Source organism: Zingiber officinale, chromosome 1B (genome assembly GCF_018446385.1).
Source record: "Zingiber officinale cultivar Zhangliang chromosome 1B, Zo_v1.1, whole genome shotgun sequence".
Classification (NCBI taxonomy): domain Eukaryota; kingdom Viridiplantae; phylum Streptophyta; class Magnoliopsida; order Zingiberales; family Zingiberaceae; genus Zingiber; species Zingiber officinale.
In genome coordinates, this window is record NC_055986.1 from 167771325 (window position 1) to 167797403 (window position 26079).

General features: G+C 36.9%; 3 protein-coding genes across 3 annotated transcripts; 2 read left to right on the forward strand and 1 right to left on the reverse strand.

Annotated features, from left to right (window-relative positions):
• Positions 1–707: 707 nt before the first annotated feature.
• Positions 708–3742, reverse strand: LOC121990002 (protein trichome birefringence-like 19). Its single transcript, XM_042544283.1, has 2 exons — positions 3145–3742; positions 708–1544 (listed from the first exon to the last, which is right to left on the reverse strand). The coding sequence occupies exons 1-2, from the start codon at positions 3598–3600 to the stop codon at positions 771–773; spliced, it is 1230 nt and encodes a 409-aa protein (XP_042400217.1). The 5' UTR covers positions 3601–3742; the 3' UTR covers positions 708–770.
• Positions 3743–18137: 14395 nt separating this feature from the next.
• Positions 18138–21100, forward strand: LOC121990027 (protein CHAPERONE-LIKE PROTEIN OF POR1, chloroplastic-like). The gene is made up of 5 exons (XM_042544297.1): positions 18138–18300; positions 18384–18487; positions 19771–20153; positions 20726–20802; positions 20886–21100. The coding sequence occupies exons 1-5, from the start codon at positions 18191–18193 to the stop codon at positions 21031–21033; spliced, it is 822 nt and encodes a 273-aa protein (XP_042400231.1). The 5' UTR covers positions 18138–18190; the 3' UTR covers positions 21034–21100.
• A 371-nt stretch (positions 21101–21471) lies between these two features.
• On the forward strand, positions 21472–25874 carry LOC121990041 (eukaryotic translation initiation factor 5-like). The gene is made up of 2 exons (XM_042544301.1): positions 21472–21623; positions 23962–25874. Exon 2 carries the CDS (start codon positions 24318–24320, stop codon positions 25656–25658), a length of 1341 nt encoding a protein of 446 aa, XP_042400235.1. The 5' UTR covers positions 21472–21623; positions 23962–24317; the 3' UTR covers positions 25659–25874.
• Positions 25875–26079: the final 205 nt, after the last annotated feature.

Below are 26079 nucleotides of genomic sequence, written 5' to 3' on the forward strand. Positions count from 1 at the left end.
AGGGAGGCCTCCGTTTACTCGACAACAAACAAGGTAAGATCGGGTACGTGACGTTCACGTAGATTAACTGCTTTCTTATCTTTCTCATTTATATAGATTACATAAAATTTCGCGCTAGATTCCAAGTTGACCAATAGGAAAAAAAGAAAATCGTGTAGGCAAAGGAATAGGGAAATTGAATTCGATGAGTAGGATTTTGACTCACAATTCAAAAAGGTTACGTGAAGCTCTTCGCAAGTGAATATTTCTAAAGAAGGTTATTCAGTGTGTTTACTTGGAAGTGTATCGGGAGGGGAAAGTCTACCTTGGATGATTTTTGTGTGATTATTTTTAAATATTTTTATATGCTACAATATTTCACAGCCTCAGGTCAAATCATGTTGCGTAATAATTGAATGATGACAAAATAAGGGCATGTTTTTCTCCATCCCCATAGAATTAATTTATTATGCACTAATAATTGATTAAAATATTAAGTAGGGATAGTTGGCAAGCTGGTCCATGTGACCTTATCTCTATGGCAATGAGACCCCACAAATCGGCTCGAGGTTAATTATTTGTAACCCATTGTTGGGTCCGGCCCGTGCAGGCTCGGTCCAGTTGGGCATTAAATGATAATTATTTTTAAAAAAACAAATTAAGAGAAATTCCACAATTATTTGAGATTAGTAAAAAAACAAAATGCGGAATTAATTAATCAACTCCAGTAAGAAAAATAACTATCAATTAAAATTCCTTATTAATAATAATGGTTTCACAACAATTTGTATTCAACTGGATTCTTGTGCCAGCATGGCGAACAGCAGCTGGTTCCACGTGTCGACGGGCCCCGGCAAGCACCAATGCACGCAGTCGTTGTACATCGCCACCGCGTCGTGGGCGGAGTGGCCGTACCGGCTCGGGTGCCCGTCCGGCCGCAGCAGCATCGCCGCCGTCGTGTCCAGCAGCCTCATCTTCGCCCCGCCCCCCGCCGCCGTCGCCGCCCGGAACTCCTCCAGCTGATGGTCGTAGAACTCCTGGTCCAGCGGCTGCAGATGCGTCTCGTTCGCCCGGTACGGCCGCCGTCGGCGGCAGTTCCCCCCGCTGTTCCACTCGCCGCCCTCGAAGTGCGCCGGCGAGAAGGAGCGCACGAAGACGGTGCCGGTGAACTGGCCGGAGGCGGCGAGGCGGTTGATGGCGGCGAGGGCCGTGCGGAAGGCGGCGCGGTGGGAGTAGCGGAGGGTGAGGTCAGTGACGTTGGGGCGGTGGCAGAAGTGGCAGCCGACGAGGCGGCGGTTCTCGAAGAAGAGGGAAGGGCGGGTGAACCAGTTGCCGTCGGCGATGACCACCAAGTCGTAGCGGCGGAGCTGCGCGTACCAGGTGGGGTCCACCTCGTCGAGGAAGAGATTCCATAGGCCGGTGTGGTTGGGCCCATCGTTGTCGATCAGATGCGCGTTGATCAGGAAGGGTGACCAGTAGATGGCGATGGTGAGGCGGTGACGCGGGAAGAACATCCGCTTGAAGTTCTCGCTCTTGCCGTCCGACAGGTCCTGAGGCCGCTCCACCTGCAGCGCAGCGCACGGTGAGACTACTCCACTGCTCACCGGGAGTGACCGGATCACCAACGCGATGTGGTCACCACATCCGCACCGACATTGGATAATGGAGAAAAATAAAACAAACCCGCAAAATCCCATTCTGCTCCAAATGTTTTTATTTTACGCCCTAAATTTTATCTTATTCACAGACATCTCCACCTATGAGAATACTCCAATTGTTGCCACCTCACAGCCGATCACCAACGTGAAGTGGGCACCACTTTGGCACCGACATTTGGAAGTAAAAGGTATCTTTTCATTTTGCTCCAATACTTTTGGTTTATTAAATAAATAAATAAATACACGAGTTTCAACTGTTTTTTAATTTGCTCCACCATTTTTAAAATATTTCACTTTGCGCTTGCTATAAGAAAAAATCAATCAGATCAGATCGTATCTCCCTAGTACGATATCTTAATCACCTAATCTTAACCATGTGGAAAGTAGATCAAGCAGTAAGTCAAACTAGGGAAAATATATTATACTTTATTTGGGGGTCTAAAGTTAAAAGGCGTCGTAGAAGCTCAGGGGTGAAAATGAAAACACTGAAAAATATTTAGAATAAAAACGAAAGGAACTGCAGAAAATCTTGGTGCAAATTGACAAACTTTCTAAGATACAGAAGTATTTTGAAAAGCCATACACAGAGACAAAGTGAAGTTATTCCCCTCCAATATAAAAAAAAAAAAAAGGCAAATTCGATTTCAGCATCTGAAGTTTATCATTTTAAAAATCGGTTCTTAAAAAAGATTTAAACCTTTGATATATCCTTACTCTGTCGAAAAGTGATTTAATTTAAAGACAGAAATTGATTTAAAAAATACAGTGTCGACAGAAATAAATAATGTAAACTACGAGACAAAATTGACCAATTATTATAAAGCCTAAAACTAGATCAAACAGATCTAATTGATTTGGAACTATTAAATAAAATCCAAGCCTTTTTTGCAATAAAAAGCATTGTAGTCTGCAGGCCATATTCATCAAAAGACCCTCATATTTTGAATATTAATATCATTTTACCCTCGGCTACAACTTCCTAGTCATGAGATTAAGAAAAATAGGATTGGTTTTTCAAAATGTAAGGGGCGCTGTGAAGATTCCAAACTGTCAGGGACTACATGAAAACTTCCCTTAATAGCATGGAATTTATGACTGCCAGCTAATATATTATGTTTAAAACATCACCACCACGTGGAAGACGTCAGTGGCTTGTCCCCTAATTTGCTCCGCTAAAAATGCTTTAAATTAGAGATTAAAATATATTAGCAAATAATAAATTGCGATCTAAAGAGGAGAAAAAAAAAACTATATTAAATGAATAAAATCTATTTGTAATCCCCTCATTATCCGTTCGAATCTACTGATCTGATCTAATTGCTAGACTAGATCGCAACTTATCTCTTTCACGGCCCTAAGATCTGATCAGTAGATCCTGTCTCCGATTGGAGCCATTCAATTTCTATCTTCTTTATCAACTTTCTAGATATTTTAATAACATGAATTTATGGTTTTAATCGAAAGCAATGGGAAATATGATCGATTTTAAAGGGAAATAAATGCGTACGCTGGAGATGAGGCACATGAGGGACTGCATCTGGTTGCGGGCGAGGGAGTCGCCGATGAAGACGATGGACTTGCCGGTGACGAGGCTGAGGAACCAGACCGGGTCGAAGCGGGGGAGGTCGCAGCCGGCCGGCTTCCACTTCCACCGGAGGAAGTCGCGGTCGGGGCGGCCCCACTTGAGGCAGTTCTGGTGCTCCTGGATGGTGAAGCAGGTGTCGTTGGTGTAGAGGGGGCCCTCGAGGTCGGGGACCCACTCGCCCTGCGACAGATTGCAGCCCGGCGGCAGCACCAGCGGCGGGTAGCTCCGCCGCGACGGGAAGAGGAAGAATTTGGAGAAGAGGATGAGGGCGGAGAGGCAGAGGAGGACGGTCTTGCAGCTGCAAGACGACGGCGGATCCGGCGGCTGCTGGTGGCGCCGGAGGAGGGGTTTTCCGGAGTGGTACTGGCCGGACTTCATGGCGTGCTGGAGGATGGTGGTGGTGGTGGTGGTGGACTGGTGGTGACTGGTGGAGGATGAGGTCGTGACAGTGATACTATAAAGAAGGGAAGGGAGACTTTTGATAATGCTGGGGGCTTTGGGTGGTTGGGCCGGCCCTCTGTTTTTAAAAGTAGAATTTGGTTCAATTGGTTCGGTCGGTTCACAGTATCACGTACCCAAATAATTCGGTCTATTCGATCAGTTCGATAAAAAAAACTAATTTGTCTTTCTTCCAAAATTAATTTGGATGGATAGATGAATATAGTCATATATCTATCAAATCATTCGAACTCTTACGTGTTAAAATGTAAGAATTAGTCGATAAAAAAGATGAACAACCTGAATTAGATTTGAAAATAGACGATAGTATCTTTCTTTGAGCAACTTCGTTCTTTTCTTAACTTTTACTCCACTAAACAAACTTTCTCAGATATCTAATAATTTGAAACATAAGTAATTCTAAAATTGTAAATAGTTATGAAACATAAAAAAAAAAAACTAAATAAGTCAATTTTATTATTTATTATTATGTTTGATTTTGATGGCCTTATTTGAAAATTGTCAAAATTTCTTTTAAAAGTAAATACAGTTAGGACTTTATTCAATTTTGTGCATTCGACAACCACCCAATCGATTAAGTTTGACCTTCACTTTCGGATCTAACTTAGCTTTATCACTTCCCGGTCGGCATTTCAAGTGTTAGCGGTTAGCGAAAGCGAACAAAGCACATCGGAGAGCTACATACCTAAATTTTAACTCAACGCGGCTCGCTCAATGCTCATAGAATCGGATGAATTTGACCTTCAGCATTCGATTTAACCGGTTGAATTATGACGATATTGCCTTGATTCGGGGGGTCAATTTAAACACTAGTAGTTATTCTTTGGCGGGCCAAGACAGCGAATTATGAAGAGCACTGAGAGCTACTTCTTTGGTGCCATTGATGATCTTCATTTATTTATTTATTTATTTTTTAAAATGTTAGTGAAAAAAAATAATGATAATAAATTCTTTGCGTAAAATGGAAAGAATGAGATGGTGGTCATGTAGTGGCACAGCACGATTATTTTTATTTTTTAATTTCAGTAAGTCGCGGAGTCGTGTGATAGTGGAGGCCGTGTTAATATTTATTTTAATAATACATAAATGATATCTGAAAGATTTGCCATTTATGACTAGAGATTTTAATAATAATAAATAAATTTTATTTTATTTATTTATAGGTTTAGAGTTTTTGAAGATAAAAATAAAAGGAGAGCAGGGGTCTTGTCCTAAATAATTTTTGAAGGGAGAAATTAATCTCGCCTGGTTTTCCTATTTCAATGTCATCCAAATCAAATGAAAATGAAGTTAAATTTCACATTAAATGCAAAAAATTAGCATTACCCCCACTCAATAATTGCTAATAAAATAAAATAATAATATTTTTAAAAATGTATTTATTGACTTTTTTTAGATGTTAAATTATTGACAAATAAGTGATTTGTTTGAAAATTTTAAGAAAGTTGATCCATCGGGAAACAATGCAAGTGGACTCTTGGTGATGTGTATGTTGACGAGTTTTAAGAATTTCTCATAAGAAAAGGAAATCGTTAGTAAGTGAATTAAGAGGGTCCCTGACATAATTACATTAACGATCAAGTCAGGAATAATGGTGATTAAAAGATGATAGTAAATACTAATAAATAGAAGATGTGTATATATGTGTGAACATATCAATGTCAATGGAGAAGGATCCCTTTTATAATTCCCCTTACTAGATTGATGGGCTCCAAGAACTCCCTTTTTATATATGTGTGCTATTTTTTTCTTTTTTCTAAGGATAACTTTTCAAAAAAATAGGGAAATTAAAAAAAAAACTCTATTTTCCAACAATTAATAAAATCTTCAAAAAAAATTTTAAAAAATTAAAAATAATGTTGATATCACTTTAAAAATTGTAACGTAAATATTTTTAGAAATTCCAAGTATTGTAAAAAATTTCTAAGTAAAAAAAAATTTATAAAAAAAATTCTAAGTTAAAAAGAATTTTTTTTTATAACTATTTAAAGCATTATTTATTACAATTAAATGCATTATGAGTTGGTCAATTAAATATTTTATTTCATTAAAGCCTTTTAAAGAAATTAACATTTAATTTACTCTTGAAAGTCCTAAGTCCAATTAAATTTTAATTTAGATAGAATTTTGGAACTCAATATAGGTTCCTTCCAACTAGATTAATCGAGAAACTTTTGAGAAAATATTTTTGTGAGATTTTCTTAATTTGCCCCTTATGGTATTTAAAATACAAATTCAAATTATTATATCTCTTATTGTTTTGATTTTTAACATTTAAGTATGCACGATTTTTCAAGTATTCTACTTATATTTTCAATTTATCATTTTCTAATTTTAATTTTTCAAAATCTTCTAATATGCTAGAATTAACTTTAATACTTTATTTTCTTTTTCTAGTTTACAATAGTCTTTAGATAATAATTTAACAAATTTAAATAACTTATCGGGAGATCACTTGACTACCTTGTCGATCTTGTTATCCGTAGCTCCCCCTGAACTACTATTTTCTTCCGAAGACTCTCCCCCTTCATCGATGTTCATCTGCGATGAGCTTTCTTTGTCCTCAAGAAGGAATTCGGCGGCTGTCCCGGCAACTTCCTCGGTCTCGAATTCTTCTGACGATGACTCGGTGTCCATTGAGGAGTTGGATTCGACTTCAATTGGTTTTTCATAGAGCTTCAAGAACTTTTCCCAAAGTTTTTTCACACTTTGATAGTTACCGATTCTGTCAAAATCCTCCACTAGTAGTATGCTTATTAGATGATATTCAACCTTACTATTTGACGTAAAGTCGTCGAACTGCTTTTTAGTCCAGAGGTGTTTTTCAATTTCTTCTCTATTTGTGTTTTTTGATGCTTCATAACCATATTTTATTATTAATAAAATATTAAAATCTATTTTAAGAAATACCTCCATTTTGTTGATATGGGAAGCATCCGACGATCGAACCTTAATCTTGATAATGACAAAAGGGATTCAAAGTTAAGTTTAATTGTTATCTAATATGCTTGAATGAGCTTTTCAGTAGGGATGTAAACGAGCTGAACCGAGCCGAACAGTATTAGGCTAGAGCTTAGCTCGTTTAAGTTATATTCGGGCTCAAGCTCGGCTCGAGCTCGAATCGAGCTTTTATCACAAGGCTCGAGCTCGGCTCATTTTAAAATTATCAAACTCGCGAACAGTTCGAGCTCGGCTCGCTATTAGCTCAATTACCAAAGTTAACGAGTCTAACTCGTTAAGCGAGCTCAGGCTCGTTTATAGCTCGTTTTTGACTCGTTTTAGAGCTCATTTTTGGCTCATTTTAAAGCTCATTTTAAATCTCGTTTTATAGCTCGTTTTAGAGCTCGTTTTTTTGGCTCGGTTTAAGGCTCATTTTAAGGCTCGTTTTTTTGGCTCGCGAGCCTATAAACGAACATGTTCGTGAGCTCATGAGCCGAATATCCTTAAGCTCGAGCTCGGCTCGATAAAACTGTCGAGCTCAAAATTGAGCTCGAGCTCGGCTCGATAAGATAAACGAACGAACTCGAACGAGCGTTTTACTGAATCGAGCTCCGAATAGCTCGCGAACCGTTTGGTTCATTTACATCCCTTATTTTCAAGAAAGTCCTAACTGCGGTTAGATAGGTGGAAAACCCTAGGGGTGGTAACCCTAGGTCATAGGGGGTGGTAACCCTATGTGGAAAGCCTTGGCGGGTCGAGGTCTTTGGGCAAAAGTCCTAGAGTCGAGGACTCTAGGTGAAAATCCCGGTGGCGCGGATTGGGTGGAAAGACTGGGCGGGTCGTGAAGCGGACGTTCAGCAGAAAGTCCTGAACACTCGAGCGCTGAGCAAAAGTCCAGTCGATTTAGAGGATCGAACTAGCAACAGGTATACTCTCCTGAGTAGAGTAGGTGAGGACGCGTTCGCCGGAAGAGGGAACAGTAGGCGTCGGTTCGACCTAGGGTCTCCGGTCATAAATCTGAAGTTAGAACCGGACAACCCGAAGGTTGTCAAATATTTCATCTATTATGTTTATTATGTGTTAACGTTGTGTTATAGGGTATTTTGGGACTAACATATCTTGCAGATACTAAAACACAAAGTTTTGCCTCGGATGAACAGTGCCTGAGGCGCCCTCATGGAGCTTGAGGTGCCTCGGGTGCAAGGCAGATGCAACGCACGCAGTCGGTGTAGAGGCGCCTCGGACGGATCTGGAGGCGCCTCAGACAGACTTGGAAGCGCCTCAAAGGGTGATGGAGGCGCATTCAACCAAATAAGTTGCGACCAGTTCTGTTCTGATCCGCGCGGCTAACTCGGCAAGTTGGAGGCGCCTCAGACAGGCTTGGAGGCACCCTCAACGACCTATAAAAGGTTGTCTCGAAGCAGCACTTCGATCAATCAAGGCTCAAGCGTTCTTTCTCCTGTGTGTTGCTAACAAAAAGTTCCGTCCAAGCTACGACAAGTCTCCGACAACCCGATGCTCCTATTTCTGTAATTTAATTGTCGGTATTGCTTTAAATTTCTATTGCACCCATTTCATAGTTGTACTGAATTTTGCGATATTATAGTTGTTGCCCACCGAAAGTGATAAACGATTGCGAGCCTTGGAGTAGGAGTCGCCCAAGGCTCCGAACCAAGTAAATCTTGGTATTCTGTTGTGTCTTTTAATTATTCCGCTGCTTTTCTCGTCGATTTACAAATACAAAACGTGTGAAAGTCACGAGCGCTATTCACCCCCCCCCTTCTAGCGCGATCTCGATCCAACACATTCGTCGTTTTCAAAACACGAACTCCCCCTCAAACGTTGGTGGTGGATGTTAGCTCCGGCCATCGCGTGTGTTTCCTTCGGCAATTAGTTCTCCTGAAGCGTCCTGGCTGTGATACTAATTATTAGAACCCTCGGTTGCAGCTAGAGGGGGGTGAATAGCCCTTGCACAAAATAAACCTTCCTCAAACTTAAAACTTAACAGGAGAAGAAGAATTAGACTTAAGAAAGCGCTTTGTCGGAATAGCCTCGCGGCGTCGCAGGAGCGTAGAGCAGCAAAGCAAGCAGTAGATTCTCAGTTGATAGTTGTGTATTCAGCTCTGCCTCCGCCCCATCTTTTATATGAAGCTCAGGGCGCCCTGGATCCCTTCCGGGCGCCCTGGTGAGACGTGGCAAGTCCAACCAGCGAGCTCCAAGTGGCGACGCGCGATCAGGATAATTTTTGCCTCCAGGGCGCCCGGGTGCCTCCCGGGCGCCCGAATCCCCTCCGGGCGCCCGGACCACCTTTTTCCAGCGAATAGCTTTCCTGCAAAATAAGGTTAGTCCGAGACAAATAGATTCTGCAAAATAAAGTGTTAGCACAATTTATGAGTTCAGTATAAGAAGTATGACTTAGATTCCGTCTTTCCGAGACCGGAATCTAATCACGATCTTGACTTAGATATCCGAAATGGATCTAAGCCGGATCGACGCCTAATGTTCCCTTTCCGAGAACGCGTCATCACAGTCACTCCCTTCTAATGACTTACCTTTACTTACCTGCCAGACGTCCGGTCAGCCCTTCAACCCGTCTGGACTTCTCGCCAGCTATCCGGTCAGCCCGTCGACCTAGCTGGACTTCTCGCCAAGCGTCCGGTCAGCCCGTCGACCCGCTTGGACTTCTCGTCAGCTATCCGGTCAGCCCGTCGACCTAGCTGGACTTCTCGCCAAGCGTCTGGTCAGTCCGTCGACCCGCTTGGACTTCGTGCCAGACATCCGGTCAGTCCGTCGACCTATCTGGACTTAGCCTCACACTCGATCAGAGTGTTAGATCACGACACACCTAACTTAACCTGATTTGTCATTCATCAAAACCTGAGTTAGACCGTTAGTGCTAACCGCACCAACAATCTCCCCCTTTTTGATGGAATGACAACCTGATTAAGTTAGTGAAAAATATGCTAGTAAAAGAAACCAGCATGATTTTTAAGGTTTACGTTAGTTTTTAAATTTGACATTTTGTTTCTCTAACTTAACCACCTATCCCTCCCCCTTTGGCATTCATCAAATAAGGATGTAAGTCAAGTAATTTTGGAATTCAGACAAAGTAAAATTTGAAAAAAAATGTCAAGGTAACTTGGGGGAGTTTAAATAATAATTTAGCTTTTGTTTCTTAACTTTTGTAAAATAACTAAGTTTTGAAAATAGCTAATTTAGCAACATAACTTAGTATTTAGTACATTTTGAGTAATTTTGAAAGATAATATCTGCAAAATTAATTGACTTTGTAAACTTAAGAGAAATTTTTAAAAGCTAATTTTCAAGCTTACATTTAGGAACGCTAAGTTTAGATATTTTAATTTCCAAACATAGAGTTATAAGTTACAAATTTTAAAATCAAATTTTCAAAGTAATTTTCAACTTTTAAAACACTTTTAAAACATGTGTTTTTAAAACCAAAATTTCAAGGTTTAAATTTTCAAAATACGTTTCAACTTTGAAGCACTTTTCAACCATGAGTTTTCAGACTCAAAGTTTCAAGACGGGGTTTAAATAAATTTACTTTTCAAGACTGAGTTTAAATATGTTTAAGGCAGAGAAAATAATTTAGGTGCTAAGTGTTGATTTAATCCTCCCCCTAAACCTGATATCTAAAATAAAGCTTTTGAAAGTAATGGGGGTAGAATTTTCTAAAGAGATTTTAAAGAGAAAAAAAATAACACTTAAGGAGATTAAAGAAAATAAACCTCCCCCTAAATTTGATACTTCTTTAATTTATTACTCTCCCTTAATTTATTAATTTTTCTAGGGAATTTAAAAAGAAAAAATCCCCCTGAATTGGTTACTCCCCTTAATTTAATATCTCTCCCTTAAGTTAATACTAAGGTTTGGTTGTGTTAAATTTCAAAGCCCTAACACATTTGTCTAATTTAGTAACACTTATATGATTATCTCTATATCCTTGGTATAACTGTTTATTTGAATTTGATTAATCAATTATTAATTAATTTTAGATTCAGACGCTTTACTTTAGTTTAAGGTTAAATAAGATAAACTTTTATTAATTCAATAACAGTTAAGCATTATCAATAATTTATTGATTAGTTTTTACCTGATTTAATAATTTAATACTTAGTGAAATAATTTAAATTTCATATTACTTAATTGAGTTGGTCAATGAAAGTATTAGTTATAATTATTATTAATTTTTTTATTTATTTAATTTTTTTTAAAAGGGATTTCTAAATAATTTAATACTTTATTTTTATTTATTTATTTATTTAATTTGGGATTTCAAAATCAGCATTTAAAATGATTTTTATAATATGTTTTATGACAATTAACATACGTTTGTTCAGTTTTGATTTTAGATTTAAATTAATATTAGTGGTTAATTTAAGTTTAAGTTTAATTTTAAGTTTAAGTTAAAATTTCAATTTTAATTGTAATTTCAATATTACGTTTTAATTTAAGATTTAATTTTCAGTTAAGTTAAATTAAAAAAATAATTTTAAGGTTAAAATGAGTTTAAAGTCAAAATAATAATTTTTAAAGTGAAAATAATTTATTATTATTACTATTTTTTTTAAGTTAACAGAATTTTATTAGAGTGAAAAAAAATAAGAAGAATTTTTCAAAATGATACATAATTTTTTAAAATAGTTTTAAAATGATTTTTAAAATAGTTTTTTTAAATGATTTTTAAAAGTTTTTGAAATAATTTTTAAGTTAAAATAACTTTAAAAATATTTTTTAAGTTAATTAAAATAAATTTTATGTTAAAATAATTTTAAGTTAAAATAATTTTTAAGTTAAAATAATTTTTTATATAATTTTTAAGTTAAAATAATTTTTTTAATAATTTTTAAGTTAAAATGATTTTAAATTTTTTTTTAAGTTAAAATAAAATAAATTTTAAAAGAGTTTTTAAATAATTTTTTAAATGATTTTTTTAAAAGAATTTTAAAATAGTTTTTAAAGAATTTTTAAAATAGTTTTTAAAGAATTTTAAAAAGTGTTTTTAAAGAATTTTTAAAATAGTTTTTAAAGAATTTTTAAAATAGTTTTTAAAAGAGTTTTTAAAGAATTTTTTTTTAAAAAAAAATAGTTTTTAAAGAATTTTTTAAAAGAGTTTTTTAAATAATTTTTAAAATAGTTTTTAAAGAATTTTTTAAAATAGTTTTTTAAAGAATTTTTAAAATGGTTTTTAAAGAATTTTTAAAATAGTTTTTAAAGAATTTTTAAAAGAGTTTTTAAATAATTTTTAAAGTAGTTTTTAAAGAATTTTTTTTAAAATAGTTTTTAAAGAATTTTTAAAATAGTTTTTTTAAAGAATTTTTAAAAGAGTTTTTAAAGAATTTTTAAAAGAGTTTTTAAAGAATTTTTTTAAAATAGTTTTTAAAATAATTTTTAAAATTGTTTTTAAATAATTTTTAAAATAGTTTTTTAAAAAAAATTAAAATAGTTTTAAAATAATTTTTAAAATAGTTTTTCAAAATAATTTTTTTTTCCTTTTTTGAAAATAATTAAGTTAAAATAATTTTTAGGTTAAAATAAATTTTTAAGTTAAAAAAATTTAATTTTAATTTAATTTTAATTTAATAGTCATCTCACCCGATCTATGTTGTCAATCAGGGAATCCTATAATTTTGTGAGATAAATTAAGTTCAACTTTAAGATTTGTTTTTAACTTGTGTTAGATTCAGGTTTAGCTTTGGGTTCAACAAATAGGCGTTCTCTGGATAAACTTCTGGGCTATGGTGAGTCACTCGGACATCATTAAAGTAACCATGCCTTCGAGGTTTTCCAAATAGTCCTATCCACTGGACTTAGTACAAAACTTTGGTCTAACTGGTTAGGATTCATTAAGGGTAGCTTCGGTCAGTTCCACTTAGCCAGATGCACCAGGTCGAAGCCATATCTTCCTAGACATGCATAGACTAAGCTTCTCTAACGTACTATCATCCAAAACTTCACCAGTACCATTTTTCAAGTTAAACTTAAACCATCTTTAACTAGTCCTAATAACTCTGTCGGGTAGGTTGGTTGGGGTTACCCCTTTTCGGGTAGGTTGGTTAGGGTTACCCTATCGGGTAGGTTAGTTTTGGAGGTGTCAGCTATTCTGGAGCCTCCCTCTGAATTATTGGCCATTAATTTAGTTTTTAGTTCTGGGTTTATTATAGTTAAGTTTTGGTTAAAATTTAATGTTTAATTTGTAATTTAGATTCAAGTTTGAATTATTGGCCATTAATTTAGTTTTTAGTTCTGGGTTTATTATAGTTAAGTTTTGGTTAAAATTTAATGTTTAATTTGTAATTTAGATTCATGTTTTTAATTTTGAATTAATTAAATTAGTCAAATTATCTTTCTTTAAGAGAATGTATTTAATATTTAAATTTTCTTTCAATTTCACTTTTATTAGATTAATTGAATTATATTTCTTTAATAGCTTATTTTTAAAGTTTAAGTTTTTATTCATTTTTAAATTTGAATTAATTAAATTGTTTGAATTATATTTCCTTAAAGATTTATTTTTTAACCTTTTATTAATTGTTAATTTTGAATTTTCCAGATTATCTTTATTTAATATGTTATTTTTAACATTTAATTTCAATTTTGTTAAATTTAGTTTTGATTTTATCAAAGTGTTTGATTTTATTCTTATATTTTCTTTATTTTTTAAGTTGATATAATCAGTGGAATTTATTAGATTATTCTTATCATTAAAATTTAATTTTTTATTAATTAAATTATCTTGGGTTTGGATAGGATTTTCTAGATTAATATTATCTAGATTATTAAATAATTTATTAATTTTATCTAGATCAATATTGACCTTGTCATCTCTATCATTTGAGTTTTCAGATTTGTTTAGGTTCAAGTTTGAATTTTTTAAATTAATTGGATTTGTTTTATCAGATAATATCCTAGGGGTATTTTTGTAATTATTGTCAACTACATTATTTTCACATATATTTTCAGAAATAACCAGATCAATGCTCATATTTTTTAAACTACTATTAGCAGGGGTATTTTGGTAAATATCACTAACCTTGAGCGCAACCCCTAATTCAGTAGGCTTTTCGATTGGATCCAACCCGAGTTCGGATTCGATTTTTACTTGATCCTCGAGCTCCATCGGCTCCTCGTGAAGTTTGATCAATTGGGTCCAAAGCTCATGTGCATCTTTGTACCTTTTTACTCTGCATAAAACATTGTTAGGTAAAACACTACAAATGATTTTACTTACATTTGTGTTTAATTCTGAGTTCTGAGAAGGTTTTCTCAATATCAGCCAATAATCAAAGTTTACGCTTCCTAAGAAGCATTCCATTAATCGCTTCCAATAATTGAAAATCTTGATCGTATGGTGGTGGTTCGTGGGGGTTCCGTCCTTCTTAAAGAGTCATTATTCTTGCACACAGAGAAACAGAAAAAAAATCCCAAGACTTGGTCTTGGATTAGCAGTGCTGTAAAAAAATAATATTTCACTATTTTTGGAAAAAATAATAAAACATTAATAAAATATTAATAAAATATAAAATATTATTTCAAAATTTTGAAAATGTAATATTTTTTAAATACTAAACAATGGTGAAAAGATGACGATGTATTTTTCAAAAACCATTTTGGAGGGAAAAAACGAAAGGCGTACAATATCTATTTTTTTTTTTTTTTAAACGACCCCCCTTTGCTTGATTGGTGGTTGCACCAAATCAGAATGGTACCTGCTCTGATACCACTTGTTGCATCGTGAAACGTCGATAGAGGGGGGAGGTAAATATCGATTCAAAAAATAATGTTGAAAAGAGTTAATCGCAGCGGAATTTAAGAGAACAGACACAGTAATTTTACTTCGTTCGGAGCCTGTGACGACTCATACTCGAAGGCCCGTACTCTGTGAGTACTTTCGTTAGGCAATCACTATCAATTCGAATGATGATTACAAAATAATTAAGTACAAGAATTGACAGAAATAAAATACCGACAGGAGAAGAAGAATTAGACTTAAGAAAGCGCTTTGTCGAAATAGCCTCGCGGCGTCGCAAGAGCGTAGAGCAGCAAAGCAAGCAGTAGATTCTCAGTTGATAGTTGTGTATTTAGCTCTGCCTCCGCCCCATCTTTTATATGAAGCTCGGGGCGCCCTGGTGAGACGTGGCAAGTCCAACCAGCGAGCTCCAAGTGGCGACGCGCGATCAAGATAATTTTTGCCTCCCGGGCGCCCGGGTGCCTCCTGGGCGCCCGGGTGCCTCCCGGGCGCCCGGACCTCCGAGCGCCCGGATCCCCTCTGGGCGCCCGGATCACCTTTTTCCAGCTAACAGCTTTCCTGCAAAACAAGGTTAGTCCGAGACAAATAGATCCTGCAAAATAAAGTGTTAGCACAATTTATGAGTTCAGTATAAGAAGTATGACTTAGATTCCGTCTTTCCGAGACCGGAATCTAGTCACGATCTCGACTTAGATATCCGAAATGGATCTAAGCCGGATCGACGCCTAATGTTCCCTTCCCGGGAACGCGTCCTCACAGTCACTCCCTTCCAATGACTTACCTTTACTTACCTGCCAGACGTCCGGTCAGCCCTTCAACCCGTCTGGACTTCTCGCCAGCTATCCGGTCAGCCCGTCGACCTAGCTGGACTTCTTGCCAAGCGTCCGGTCAGCCCGTCGACCCGCTTGGACTTCTCGCCAGCTATCCGGTCAGCCCGTCGACCTAGCTGGACTTCTCGCCAAGCGTCTGGTCAGCCCGTCGACTCGCTTGGACTTCGTGCCAGACATCCGGTCAGCCCGTCGACCTGTCTGGACTTAGCCTGCACACTCGATCAGAGTGTTAGATCACGATACACCTAACTTAACCTGATTTGTCATTCATCAAAACCTGAGTTAGACAGTTAGTGCTAACCGCACCAACAATATAACCTTGCTTAGGGCGCCTGGAAGGGTTCTAGGCACCTGGAGGGGGATAAAATTTTATCCCCTTCGTAACAGATCATGGTCAAACGTGATCCGAATAAAATCCTATTCCAGGCGCCTAGAAGGATTACAAGCGCCCGGATTAGGAAAGTCAACCAAGTTGATTTTTTTCCAGTTTGAGCATTCCCCTCCGGTTTCACTCGCCTCGGTTCTGGTCTTCTGCTCGGGCTCCTCTTGCTTGGGTAATCTTGACTATTCGGAATAGGGCTCACCCGAACCCAACTTCTGGCCTTTTCGAGCAAGCTTCCGCTCCTGGCTTCTTGTCTCTTGGAAACACCGCACACCTCCTTCTCGTCTGCCCGCGTACTCTTCCACAACACCTCGTCCCTTAGACGCACCGAGCCCGTCGGCTCTCTCTCGTGCCGTCCTTCTCGCTAGCTGCGTCTTTTGCTCGACATCTGTACTCCTAAGTTCTTGCACACTTTGACACAGAATTAAAAACAATAGGACCTAACTTAATTTGTTTGATCACATCAAAACTGCCTTGAGGTACCAACAGTTCTAGGCACCTGGAGGGGGATAAAATTCTATCCCCATCGTGATGCAATGCGCCATATTGTGAATGGCTAAAGTTTTTGGTCCGGGCACCTAGAAGGGTTCCGGGCACTGGAGTCAAGTGAGTCCGGGCGCTCAGACCAAGAAACTCGACATCTTGTTGACTTTCGGTCTCAGTCTTTCGCTCCGGCTCCGCTCGCTTGGGTGATCTCGGCCATCTGAATAGGGCTCACCCTAACCTAACTTCCGGTCTTCGAGTAGTCTTCCGCTCCAGCTTCTCGTCCCTCAGAAACGTCGTGCACATCATTCTCGTCCGCCTGTGTATTCTTTCGCAGCACCTCGTCATTGGGATGCATAAATCCCGTTGGCTCTCTCTCGTGTCGCCCTTTCTATCTAGCTGCGTCTGTCGCTTGACTTCCTGTGCTTTTAAGTTTCTGCACACTTAGACCAAGGGGTTAAGAACCAACATGACTTAACCTGACTTGGTTGATCACATCAAAACTACCACATGGTACTTACATGGAGGAAGTCATGGAGAGATATTTTTGGACCTGATTAAATAATCAAATAATCAGGTATGGGCATTCAGGTAATCGAGTATGGAGGCGAATTTAGTAGAATCAGACTCATACCTGACCTGAGTACCCGATTATATATATATATATATATATATATATATATATATATATACATAGTGCTCATCTCCCGTGCTCGATTGAGAGGGTCAACCCACACAAGGACCCAAAAGTGATTCAGGTGCCCTACGTGATCCGAGCACTCGAAAGTGATGAGAGTCATGCATGAATCACGCACAGTCTAGTCCGCAATACCTAAATTATATAAAAAAATTTAATTAATTTTTTAATATATATTTCAACTTACAATGGTATTTTAAAATATATTTACTAATTTTTGAATAATCAAGATAGAAATGATAGAAATGTTCTTGAGTACATTGTTCCACATTATTATCTTCTGTCATCCATCAACAGTTGTAATAAGGCAAGTTCGTACGGTAGAAGTCATGATTTTTATAATTGCTATATCACATTTAACATATTAAAAAATATTCACGTTATTGTAACTATATTTTAATCGTTGTTACAACACATAATTAACTTATTTATCTAATATTTACGTTGCAACAATTATGAAATTACAGTTGTTACAATTTAGACTTACCTAATATTCATATTGTAATAATTACGATTTCGTAATTGCTATCACTTAGATTTCTCTAACATTCACGTTGTAGCAATTAAGATTTCATAGTTATCACGACTTAAATTTATTCTGTTTAATAATATTCACGTTGTAATAATTATGAATTCATAGAAAGAACATCCTTTCATAATTAAAAATAATAATTTTTGCCGATAATATAATTTAGAGAAATGCAGTCAATGCGTAAGAAGGAAAGAGAGGTGCTTTGGTAGAGACCGAAAGGCTTAAAAAAAAAATGTCCCAAGAAGATTGTGAAATTGTAGTGGAGAAGGATCATTAAATTCAATAGAGTAATCATGGAGGCGAAATGATTTTGAGGGGAAAGTGGGATGAAATAATCCAATTGTGGTCCTTGGTCCATTTAATTATGACTCGATGCTTACGTTTACGTATGGTCGAATTTATTGTATGTTAAATTTAGCCGATTTGGTTTGTTTGTCTGGTCTATTTATTTCGGATTGTTGAGTTTAGAACAAAATGAACAAAGAAAAAAAATTAAATAGGTTGGATAACGTCAAGTCTGGGGTGATTGGTTCGACCTCACGGAAATTTTCTACTTGCCACCAGTGTAAATCGGGAAGCGCTCACAGCAGACAACACAGGAGCCCAACATCTTTTAATTACATGCCCCATTTGGAGGAACAAAATGAACAAAGAAAATGATGAAGAAGCTTGTTAATCAATTAATCAAGTTTAATATGAATAATCACCATCTTAATAGTAAATAGAATATTGAGCGGGCCTAATTGCTATATTGTGGACCTTTCTTGGGCCTGTTGGGCCCAAAACAGTGTCCTCATCGCATATCCATTATCAATCTCCACTCTGCCATCGTTTTCTGTTATCCTCGCCTTCGAGAGAGTGAGAAGGGCGAGCGATGAGCGTCCTTTCCCTCCCCAATCCTGCAATCTGTTGCTGCTACCAAAGCACCTGGATTTGGCAGCACCGCCTGCGGCAACCGAGTCCTCTCGTTCTCCATGCCTCGTGGTTCGTATGCCTCCGCTTTTCTTGCCTTTTTGACGTGCATTTATAGAGGCGGAGAGTTGGATACGCGTGGTGGGTTTTTGTAGGAAGAGTATCGCGCGGAGTAGGGTTCACGGATTGGGCGTCGGGATCACCAGATGTTCGATGGATGTCGCTTTCGGCGGCGGCGGCAGCGAGGCTTACGATTTCGGTGAGAAAAATGACTTTTTTATTTTTATTTTTTTGTCATTCACCTTGCTATTGGGATCTGAGTGGATAATCTGCGGCGTCGTTCTTGAAATTATGATGAGAAGAAATGGAAGATGTTTAAAAATTGTTTAGCTTCAGTGTGAATAGACATGTTTTGATCCCGTGGACATGAAAATTCAAGGTTTAATAATTGATCGCTGAAGACGCCACTACAACACCAGTTTAACCAAATATCATACGTTAGTCATGCTCTATGAGAAGTATGTGGCTTTACTTAATGAACAGAATAGAGTTTGGAAACAAGCTCTGAAGTGGGCTCACTGATGGTGCGTTTACGTAGAGTGAAATAGGTAGAAGAAGATACGAATTTGTCAATTTCTCTTCTCTACTTAAAAATGAAAAGGAGTGGAAGAAGGAATTTAACGCCATCCAATTCCCCAATCTCATTTCTGTCCAAATGGAGCATGGAGGAAGAAGTTGGTTGGGAGTGAGCTCGAACAGAGGCTGAACTAGTTATACAAGGGCTTCAAGGTTTGAATAGATTTGGATCAAACATAAATGAAAGTCTAAAAAGGTGCTCAGAGACTCAGGATTTTAGTCAGTGTTAATAGAGGTCGTCAATATATGTTCAGAAGTTTAAATCTAAAGAGCCACAAACTTAGGAATCAAAAGCATTTAAAGTTAAAAAAAATCATTCTAAAAGTTAGGAAAAGGATTTTCTGAGGACATATATTATGAGGTTTTTAGCCCCTTTCAAGTAAACAAAACATATGTTTTTTTGCTTAATGCTCATTTCTGGTTGATAAGAAATAAGGCAAAGTTGAGTATTTATTTTGACTCAGTCAAATAGCAAAAGCATTGGTAGTTGTATTTCATTAAGATTCATGAGTAAGTGTTTGAATAAATCTCATGAAAATTGAACAATGCATGCATATCATGGGTTTGTTATTGAAATGAATATGAATAACCAACATATGATAACAAATCTGAAATTGAATTTCTGCTCAACACGGATATGACAGGCACGATATGTACATCTATGCATGTTTGCATAACTAATTAATTCAAAACAAAAAGCATCCAAATTAATCTATGTCAGTATCAGATTTATACTCTTAGGATGAAACTCTCATTTACGGACTTTCCTGAACAACTATTTTGATAGAAGTTATCAATGCTTAATTGATGTCACTATAATAATTGATGGTCTCGAGCATTGTAATACATTATCTGTCTTTTTATTACTGAGATATGAAATATAAAGTACAATGTCTTTTGTTGAAGGAAATGTTCCCAAGTTTCCTCGAATGAACATATGGGATCCTTATGAACGTCTTGGAGTAACTCGTGATGCTTCTGAAGAAGAAATCCTAGATGCTCGAAATTTTCTCCTGAAACAATATGGCGGGCAGGAGAGCAGTTATGAGTCTGTCGAAGCTGCTTTTGAGAAGATACTTATGGCCAGTTTTTGGAAGCGCAAGAAGTCAAAAATCAATCTGAAAAGCAGATTAAAACAGCAAGTAGAGGAGTCACCGCCATGGATAAAAAGATTGCTAGAGTATATCGACCTTCCTACAACAGATGTGATTCTGAGGAGACTATTCCTCTTTGGTTTCATGGCAGTCTGGAGTGTAACTAACTCTTCCGAGACTGGGCCTGCTTTTCAAGTATGTTCTCAGTTATGCATCTCTACTTTCTACTTAAAACAAACTTTTGTCTGATCTACACTTTGTTTAAACTTCAAAGCATGTGCAGATCACCACACTATATGTTTACTGGATAAAAATTACATGACAACCCCCTTCACCAATAATCTGGTGAAGGGCTCAAATAACATGTGGATAGTTTTTCGACTAATCTTAAAACACCCAAATTTCTTGTTCTATTTAAATCGAGTAGTGACACTTGTTAAAACAAAATTGTGTCAGCTAGTTAAATCGAATCATGACACCTGTTAAAGCAAAACTATCTCACCTTGACATCTAGTTAAACATAACCATAAAGCCCCATTTCATCAGATGCTCAGCAAAGCTGATGCAAGTTCTATCCATGCCACTTAGCCATTCTTGGGCATGTAAAAGAGTTAATCTTAAAGTAAGAGATATTGTTTCTAGAATACTTCTTTACCAGCAGAAATTTTATTTTTAAATAAAATATATATGAATGCCTGATGTATATAGAAACTGGTGACAAGATTAATTTACTGATCAAATGACAATGATTTCCTGTTCTTGCACAGGTTGCACTCTCACTGCTCTCCTGTATCTATTTCCTCAATGACAAGATGAAAAATCTGCTGAGAGCCTCAGTAACTGGGTAAATACTCATATTGAACTTGCACACCTTAAACAGTCGGAGACCTTGTTCTTTGGTTGAGTGTATCTTTGTCTTGTTTCCAGACTCACAGCTCTTGTGCTCGGCTGGTTTGTCGGTTCGATTGCTGTTCCGGTGATTCCAGCAGTTCTTCCTCCGACATGGACTCTTGAACTCCTGACCTCTTTGATAGCTTATGTTTTCTTATTTTTAGCTTGCACTTTTCTCAAGTAAACTCATCTCATTGCCATCCAATGTAGACCCATTTGAGATTGCAATTTCAGTTCAAATTTTCTCATAAGATTTCTTTGTGCTGAACTAAGTTTTCTTTCTAGTTAAAATTCTCTCAGAAGCTTTCTTGTGCAACTGCCCGTGAAGAAAACAGATTCGGAATATAGAAGAATAAATTAACACTAGCTTTTCCTCAAGGGGGACAAACGTTGAAGAGTTATTAATTACTTAAAAAATAATAATTGAAAAGTTAACAAAAATATGATAATTAAAAAAATGAATTTATTATGGATTATATATATAATTTGGAAGCTGTCCGAGTATTTTTAGACACCGTCATCATCGTCATCATCCAACAATGGACGGTTAATCTGTAATCCGCATAAGAGCGTGCCCGCGGGGTGGAAGTGCTCAACAATCAAAACGCGTTTCGCGTGGACGATTCCGCATCAAATTTCTATGGTCCTTAGGGTTTCCGTAAGGGTACTCCCGTCTTCTCCCTCACTATATATATTCGTCTCCTCCCCCATCCGCTTCGTCCCTATCGTTCCCAATTGGCCTTGAGGAAGATCTTAGGCGGCGATCTCGCTTAGGTAATTTCCTTCCGTCTCTTCCTTTTGTTTTATTTGATCCTTAGTTCGATTGATTTTCGTTTGATTTTGCTTCTTGTTTGCCGGATTTTGTTTTCGTGCTCGATCGTGCTCGCCTGAATTGGTTGCTTTAAGATTTGGTTCCTTCTCTTTAACGCTATTCTTTGATAGCCTTTCTTGTGCAAATCTGCGTATTCATTTCTGTCTAATTAGGTTATTGTTATAGATTTATCTGAATTATGTAGTCATGAATGGATCTGAGAAATATTATTAATCTAATTGTGATCGATTTATGTCGGGAACATCTATTTGTGTTAGAATGATATGTTTGTAGTACAAAATTTGACCTTTAATTTACAGATGCTTGAGACAAAGGTTTTATGATTCTTCGCATGCTAGATATATTTGTATTCCTTAATTCGCCAATGTGTCATGCTAATCCAACTTAAAAATGTTACTGTTGGTGTATATATATCTCCTTGCAAATATTCGTTGACTGAGATGGTTCATTTTGTATGATCGTTACTCGGCTTCTGTAACTTAGCTTGATCTTCTTTTTATAATATGCTATATTGTTTTCTGTAGTTGTTCAGCAAAAGTTCTGGAGCTACTTTTATTACATTGGTTGTGTTACATTTATTGCAAAAGGTCATGCTTGTTTACTTAAGAACTGTGCTAGATTAGATTAAACTTTATGTATCTTGATGCACTTCAACAAGTGAAACTACAAATTTAGCATTTTGGATGATTCTCTGTTGTGAATTCATAATTTCATCTTCCCCAAAATAAATTAAGTACCTTTTAATTTAGTTATAGCTTATCCAGAGATTACTTTCATCCATAATAGGAATGTTTTCCTATGCCTTTTGTGTAAATTATGCTAATAAATCTAGTATTTTTGATATACAAAATACTTGGTTTTATGTTTTATAGTTATTCAAGATAGTAATGAATGCCACAGTATTTGTTTTATGGTTCTTTTATTTCACAGCGGGCGATACTTATGGTTCTTTGCAAGTCAAACTTTTGATTATTTAGAATCTATTTATTATGTTTTGTTTCTTTCTTTTATTTTTGTCTTATTGCTATACATGAATATAAAGGAGATGCAATGATGTAATTTTGCCAATTCTTGTCAACATACTTTCTTCAAACTCATGTGTTCATGAAAAAGAACTATAGTTATACAATATCCCTCTTCAAGGAGGCCACAGTGAAGGTCAGATGGAGTATATATTGTTAACTAGGACAATTGTCATTGTTTCAATGGAATGCTCACTCTGAAAAAGAACTATGGTTATACAATATCCCTCTTGAAGGAGGCCACAGTGAAGGTCAGATGGAGTATATATTGTTAACTAGGGCAATTGTCATTGTTTCAATGGAATGCTAACTCGACACTGCATAAGTTCTTCAAACTCAAGGGTGCATTGGATCAGCAAAGGTAATTTGGTTGGAATGGTGGAATCCTTAAGCTAATGGACAAAATGGGTCAATATCAATATATTAAATAATCTAAAAAATAAGCAGTCATAGAAAATGGCATAAGAAATTATGGAGAATAAAATGATGGTTATGGATGATATGTTAATTAAAATGGGAACTTCTATGAAAGGAATATGGCCAATCCATACTCTTCAAGTTTTTTTTTGTAACTTGTGTCAGTAAGGAAAACCTTGCTACTTTATAACATAATTTCCAAATAGATAAAACTCTTAAATCTACATAAGAATGCATGCAAATTGTGTAATTACAATTCCTTGTGTATTATTCGTATTTTGAACTTTATATTTCAGTTGTGGGTCTTGGAAAGGAAGTAGAGACTTCTGTTTTATCCATTTGTGAAGCTATTATGGACGGAGAGGTTTTAGTTCCATCTTTGTTATTCTTTTTTCCTTCCAATTTTGTGAGACAGTGATGCCATTTTCCCTTTCTTTGCTTCTTTCTCTTATCTATTCACAGGTTCTCATATAAACCACCCTAAATGTATTGTTGTTCTTCAATTTTGTCTTATTCCCATTTTGTCACCTTAGATGATGATATTGGCTGATCTTGCAACCGTTGCAGATGGTACAAGTATGACAGTTAAAATAAAAGAAGATTTTTAGTAGCAGGCACATGAAAGATAACTTAGCAGTGTTTCATTTAATTTGATTACATTTGATGAGTGATAAAAGTAGTTTACTAAATGTATTTTTTAAGGATAACCCAAGTGTATCATTGAGTATTGTTTAGCAAATTTTCTGCCAACTATATCTGGTTTGGTTTCACTTACTGTCTTTTTTTAATGGAGCTTGCAAATTACCATATCTACAACCTCATGACTTCTTCTGTTAAACAGGTTGTTTTGAATTCTGACTGAAGACAAAATTACTTTGGACCTCTAACACCTATCAAAGTGGAGGGTGTTAAGTGTAGAGCAACTTTTATGTCTGCAAGGGACTCTCTCTTCTTGGGATCAATTGGTTTACTTGGAGAATACTGTCCTACGTCCAGGAAAAAGTATATATGCTCTTCAGAAAAATCTGATTATTTGCATCTTGAGCCTTTTCAAGAGACTTGTATTCTAAACCAAGACTGCAATTCAGAGCAATTTTCCATTGTAGTGACCTTTCAATACGGCATCGAGGAAACTAGAAAATTAATCACTACTTCAATTGCCTGACATTAGTGTGTAGACTGTCTTCATTAGCGGAGATGGCTTTGCAGAATATAGGCGCTTCAAACAGTGATGATGCCTTCTATCGTTATAAGATGCCAAAGATGATAACCAAGATAGAAGGTCGTGGAAATGGTATCAAGACCAATGTTGTGAACATGGTTGACATTGCAAAGGCCTTGCACAGACCAGCCTCTTACACAACCAAGTATTTTGGCTGTGAGCTTGGTGCCCAGTCGAAGTTTGATGAGAAAACTGGCATTTCACTTGTCAATGGAGGTCATGACACTGTCAAATTAGCTGGCCTTTTGGAGAACTTCATCAAGAAGTATGTGCAGTGCTATGGGTGTGGTAATCCTGAAACTGACATCACTATCACAAAAACCCAGATGATCACCCTCAAATGTGCTGCTTGTGGATTTATTTCTGATGTTGACATGAGAGATAAACTCACAACTTTCATTCTAAAAAATCCTCCAGAACAGAAGAAGTCAAAAGATAAGGCAATGAGGCGTGCTGAGAAAGAGAGGCTCAAGGAAGGGGAAGCTGCAGATGAACTGAAAAAGCTGAAGAAAGAAACCAAGAAGAAGGGCCTTGTATCATCCAAGGATGGAGAAAACTCAAAACGTGCTGCTGCATCTAAGAAGAAGGCTAAAGGCTCAGACGAAGAACATTCTTCTCCTCCTGGTAGTCCAGTAAATGACAATGAGGATGGTGATGACGACGTCGATGATGATGGCATCCAGTGGCAAACCGATACATCTGCTGAAGCTGCTCGCCAGCGCATCCAGGAACAACTTAGTGCTGCTACTGCAGAAATGGTCATGCTTTCCACTAGTGACGCGACTAGCAAGGGAACCAAGAAATCAAATCAAGAGAAGAAAAATGAGGCTGCAAAAGTGGATGCTGAAATACTGGAGAAACCTAACACCCATAACTCACTCATTTCAGAAATCAAAGGTATGCTGAAGAAAGGGGCCAAAGCTAGTGAGCTTGGTCCCTTTCTTGGCTCTCTTACTGGTTCACAGCAAGAGATAATGGACGCACTCTTTGAAGCCCTGTTCGACGGTGTTGGTAAAGGCTTTGCAAAAGAGGTTGATAAGAAGAAAAACTACCTTGTCGCTGCAATGGAGGGCGAGGAATCCCAGATGTGTCTCCTGCGGGCTATTGGGGCGTTCTGTGAGAAATGCAGTGGGGATGCAGTGAAGGAAGTTTCTCTGGTGGCGAAATCCCTCTATGATGGAGATGTATTGGAGGAAGAGTGCATAGTGAAGTGGTATGAAGAAGGCATCACTGGCAAAAATAAGAGTTCCATTGTTTGGAAGAACATGAAGCCCTTGGTCGAGTGGCTCCAGAATGCCGAATCTGAAGAGGAGTAAGTCATAATCACCTGAAAACTTATCATGGCTATGATGCCGTCTTAATATCTACTTTCCCGTCTCTATTTCATGCAATTGGTGTCTTAAAACTTGTTACTATGTGATTTGCATTGTCATGGGTCTGTCCTCGTGTTGGATTGGTGACTTGCTTCTAGTGATCTGTTTTACTGAATTGTTGCTTTGAGGCAATATTATGATCATTTTAGTTCTTGTTCATTCTATACTTAATAATAAATAAAGTATAGATATCACAGATTAAAACAGTCATTGTCACACAAAAAGGTATTTTTGGATAGTGAATGTTACGATCTCATGCACAGCAGTTTGGAAGCTTGTTGCTTGCTTCAGGGTTAACTTCAACTAGAAACCTCTGTGTAGGCCACAATGGTTTGAGAAAACAACCATTGGGAAACAATATTCT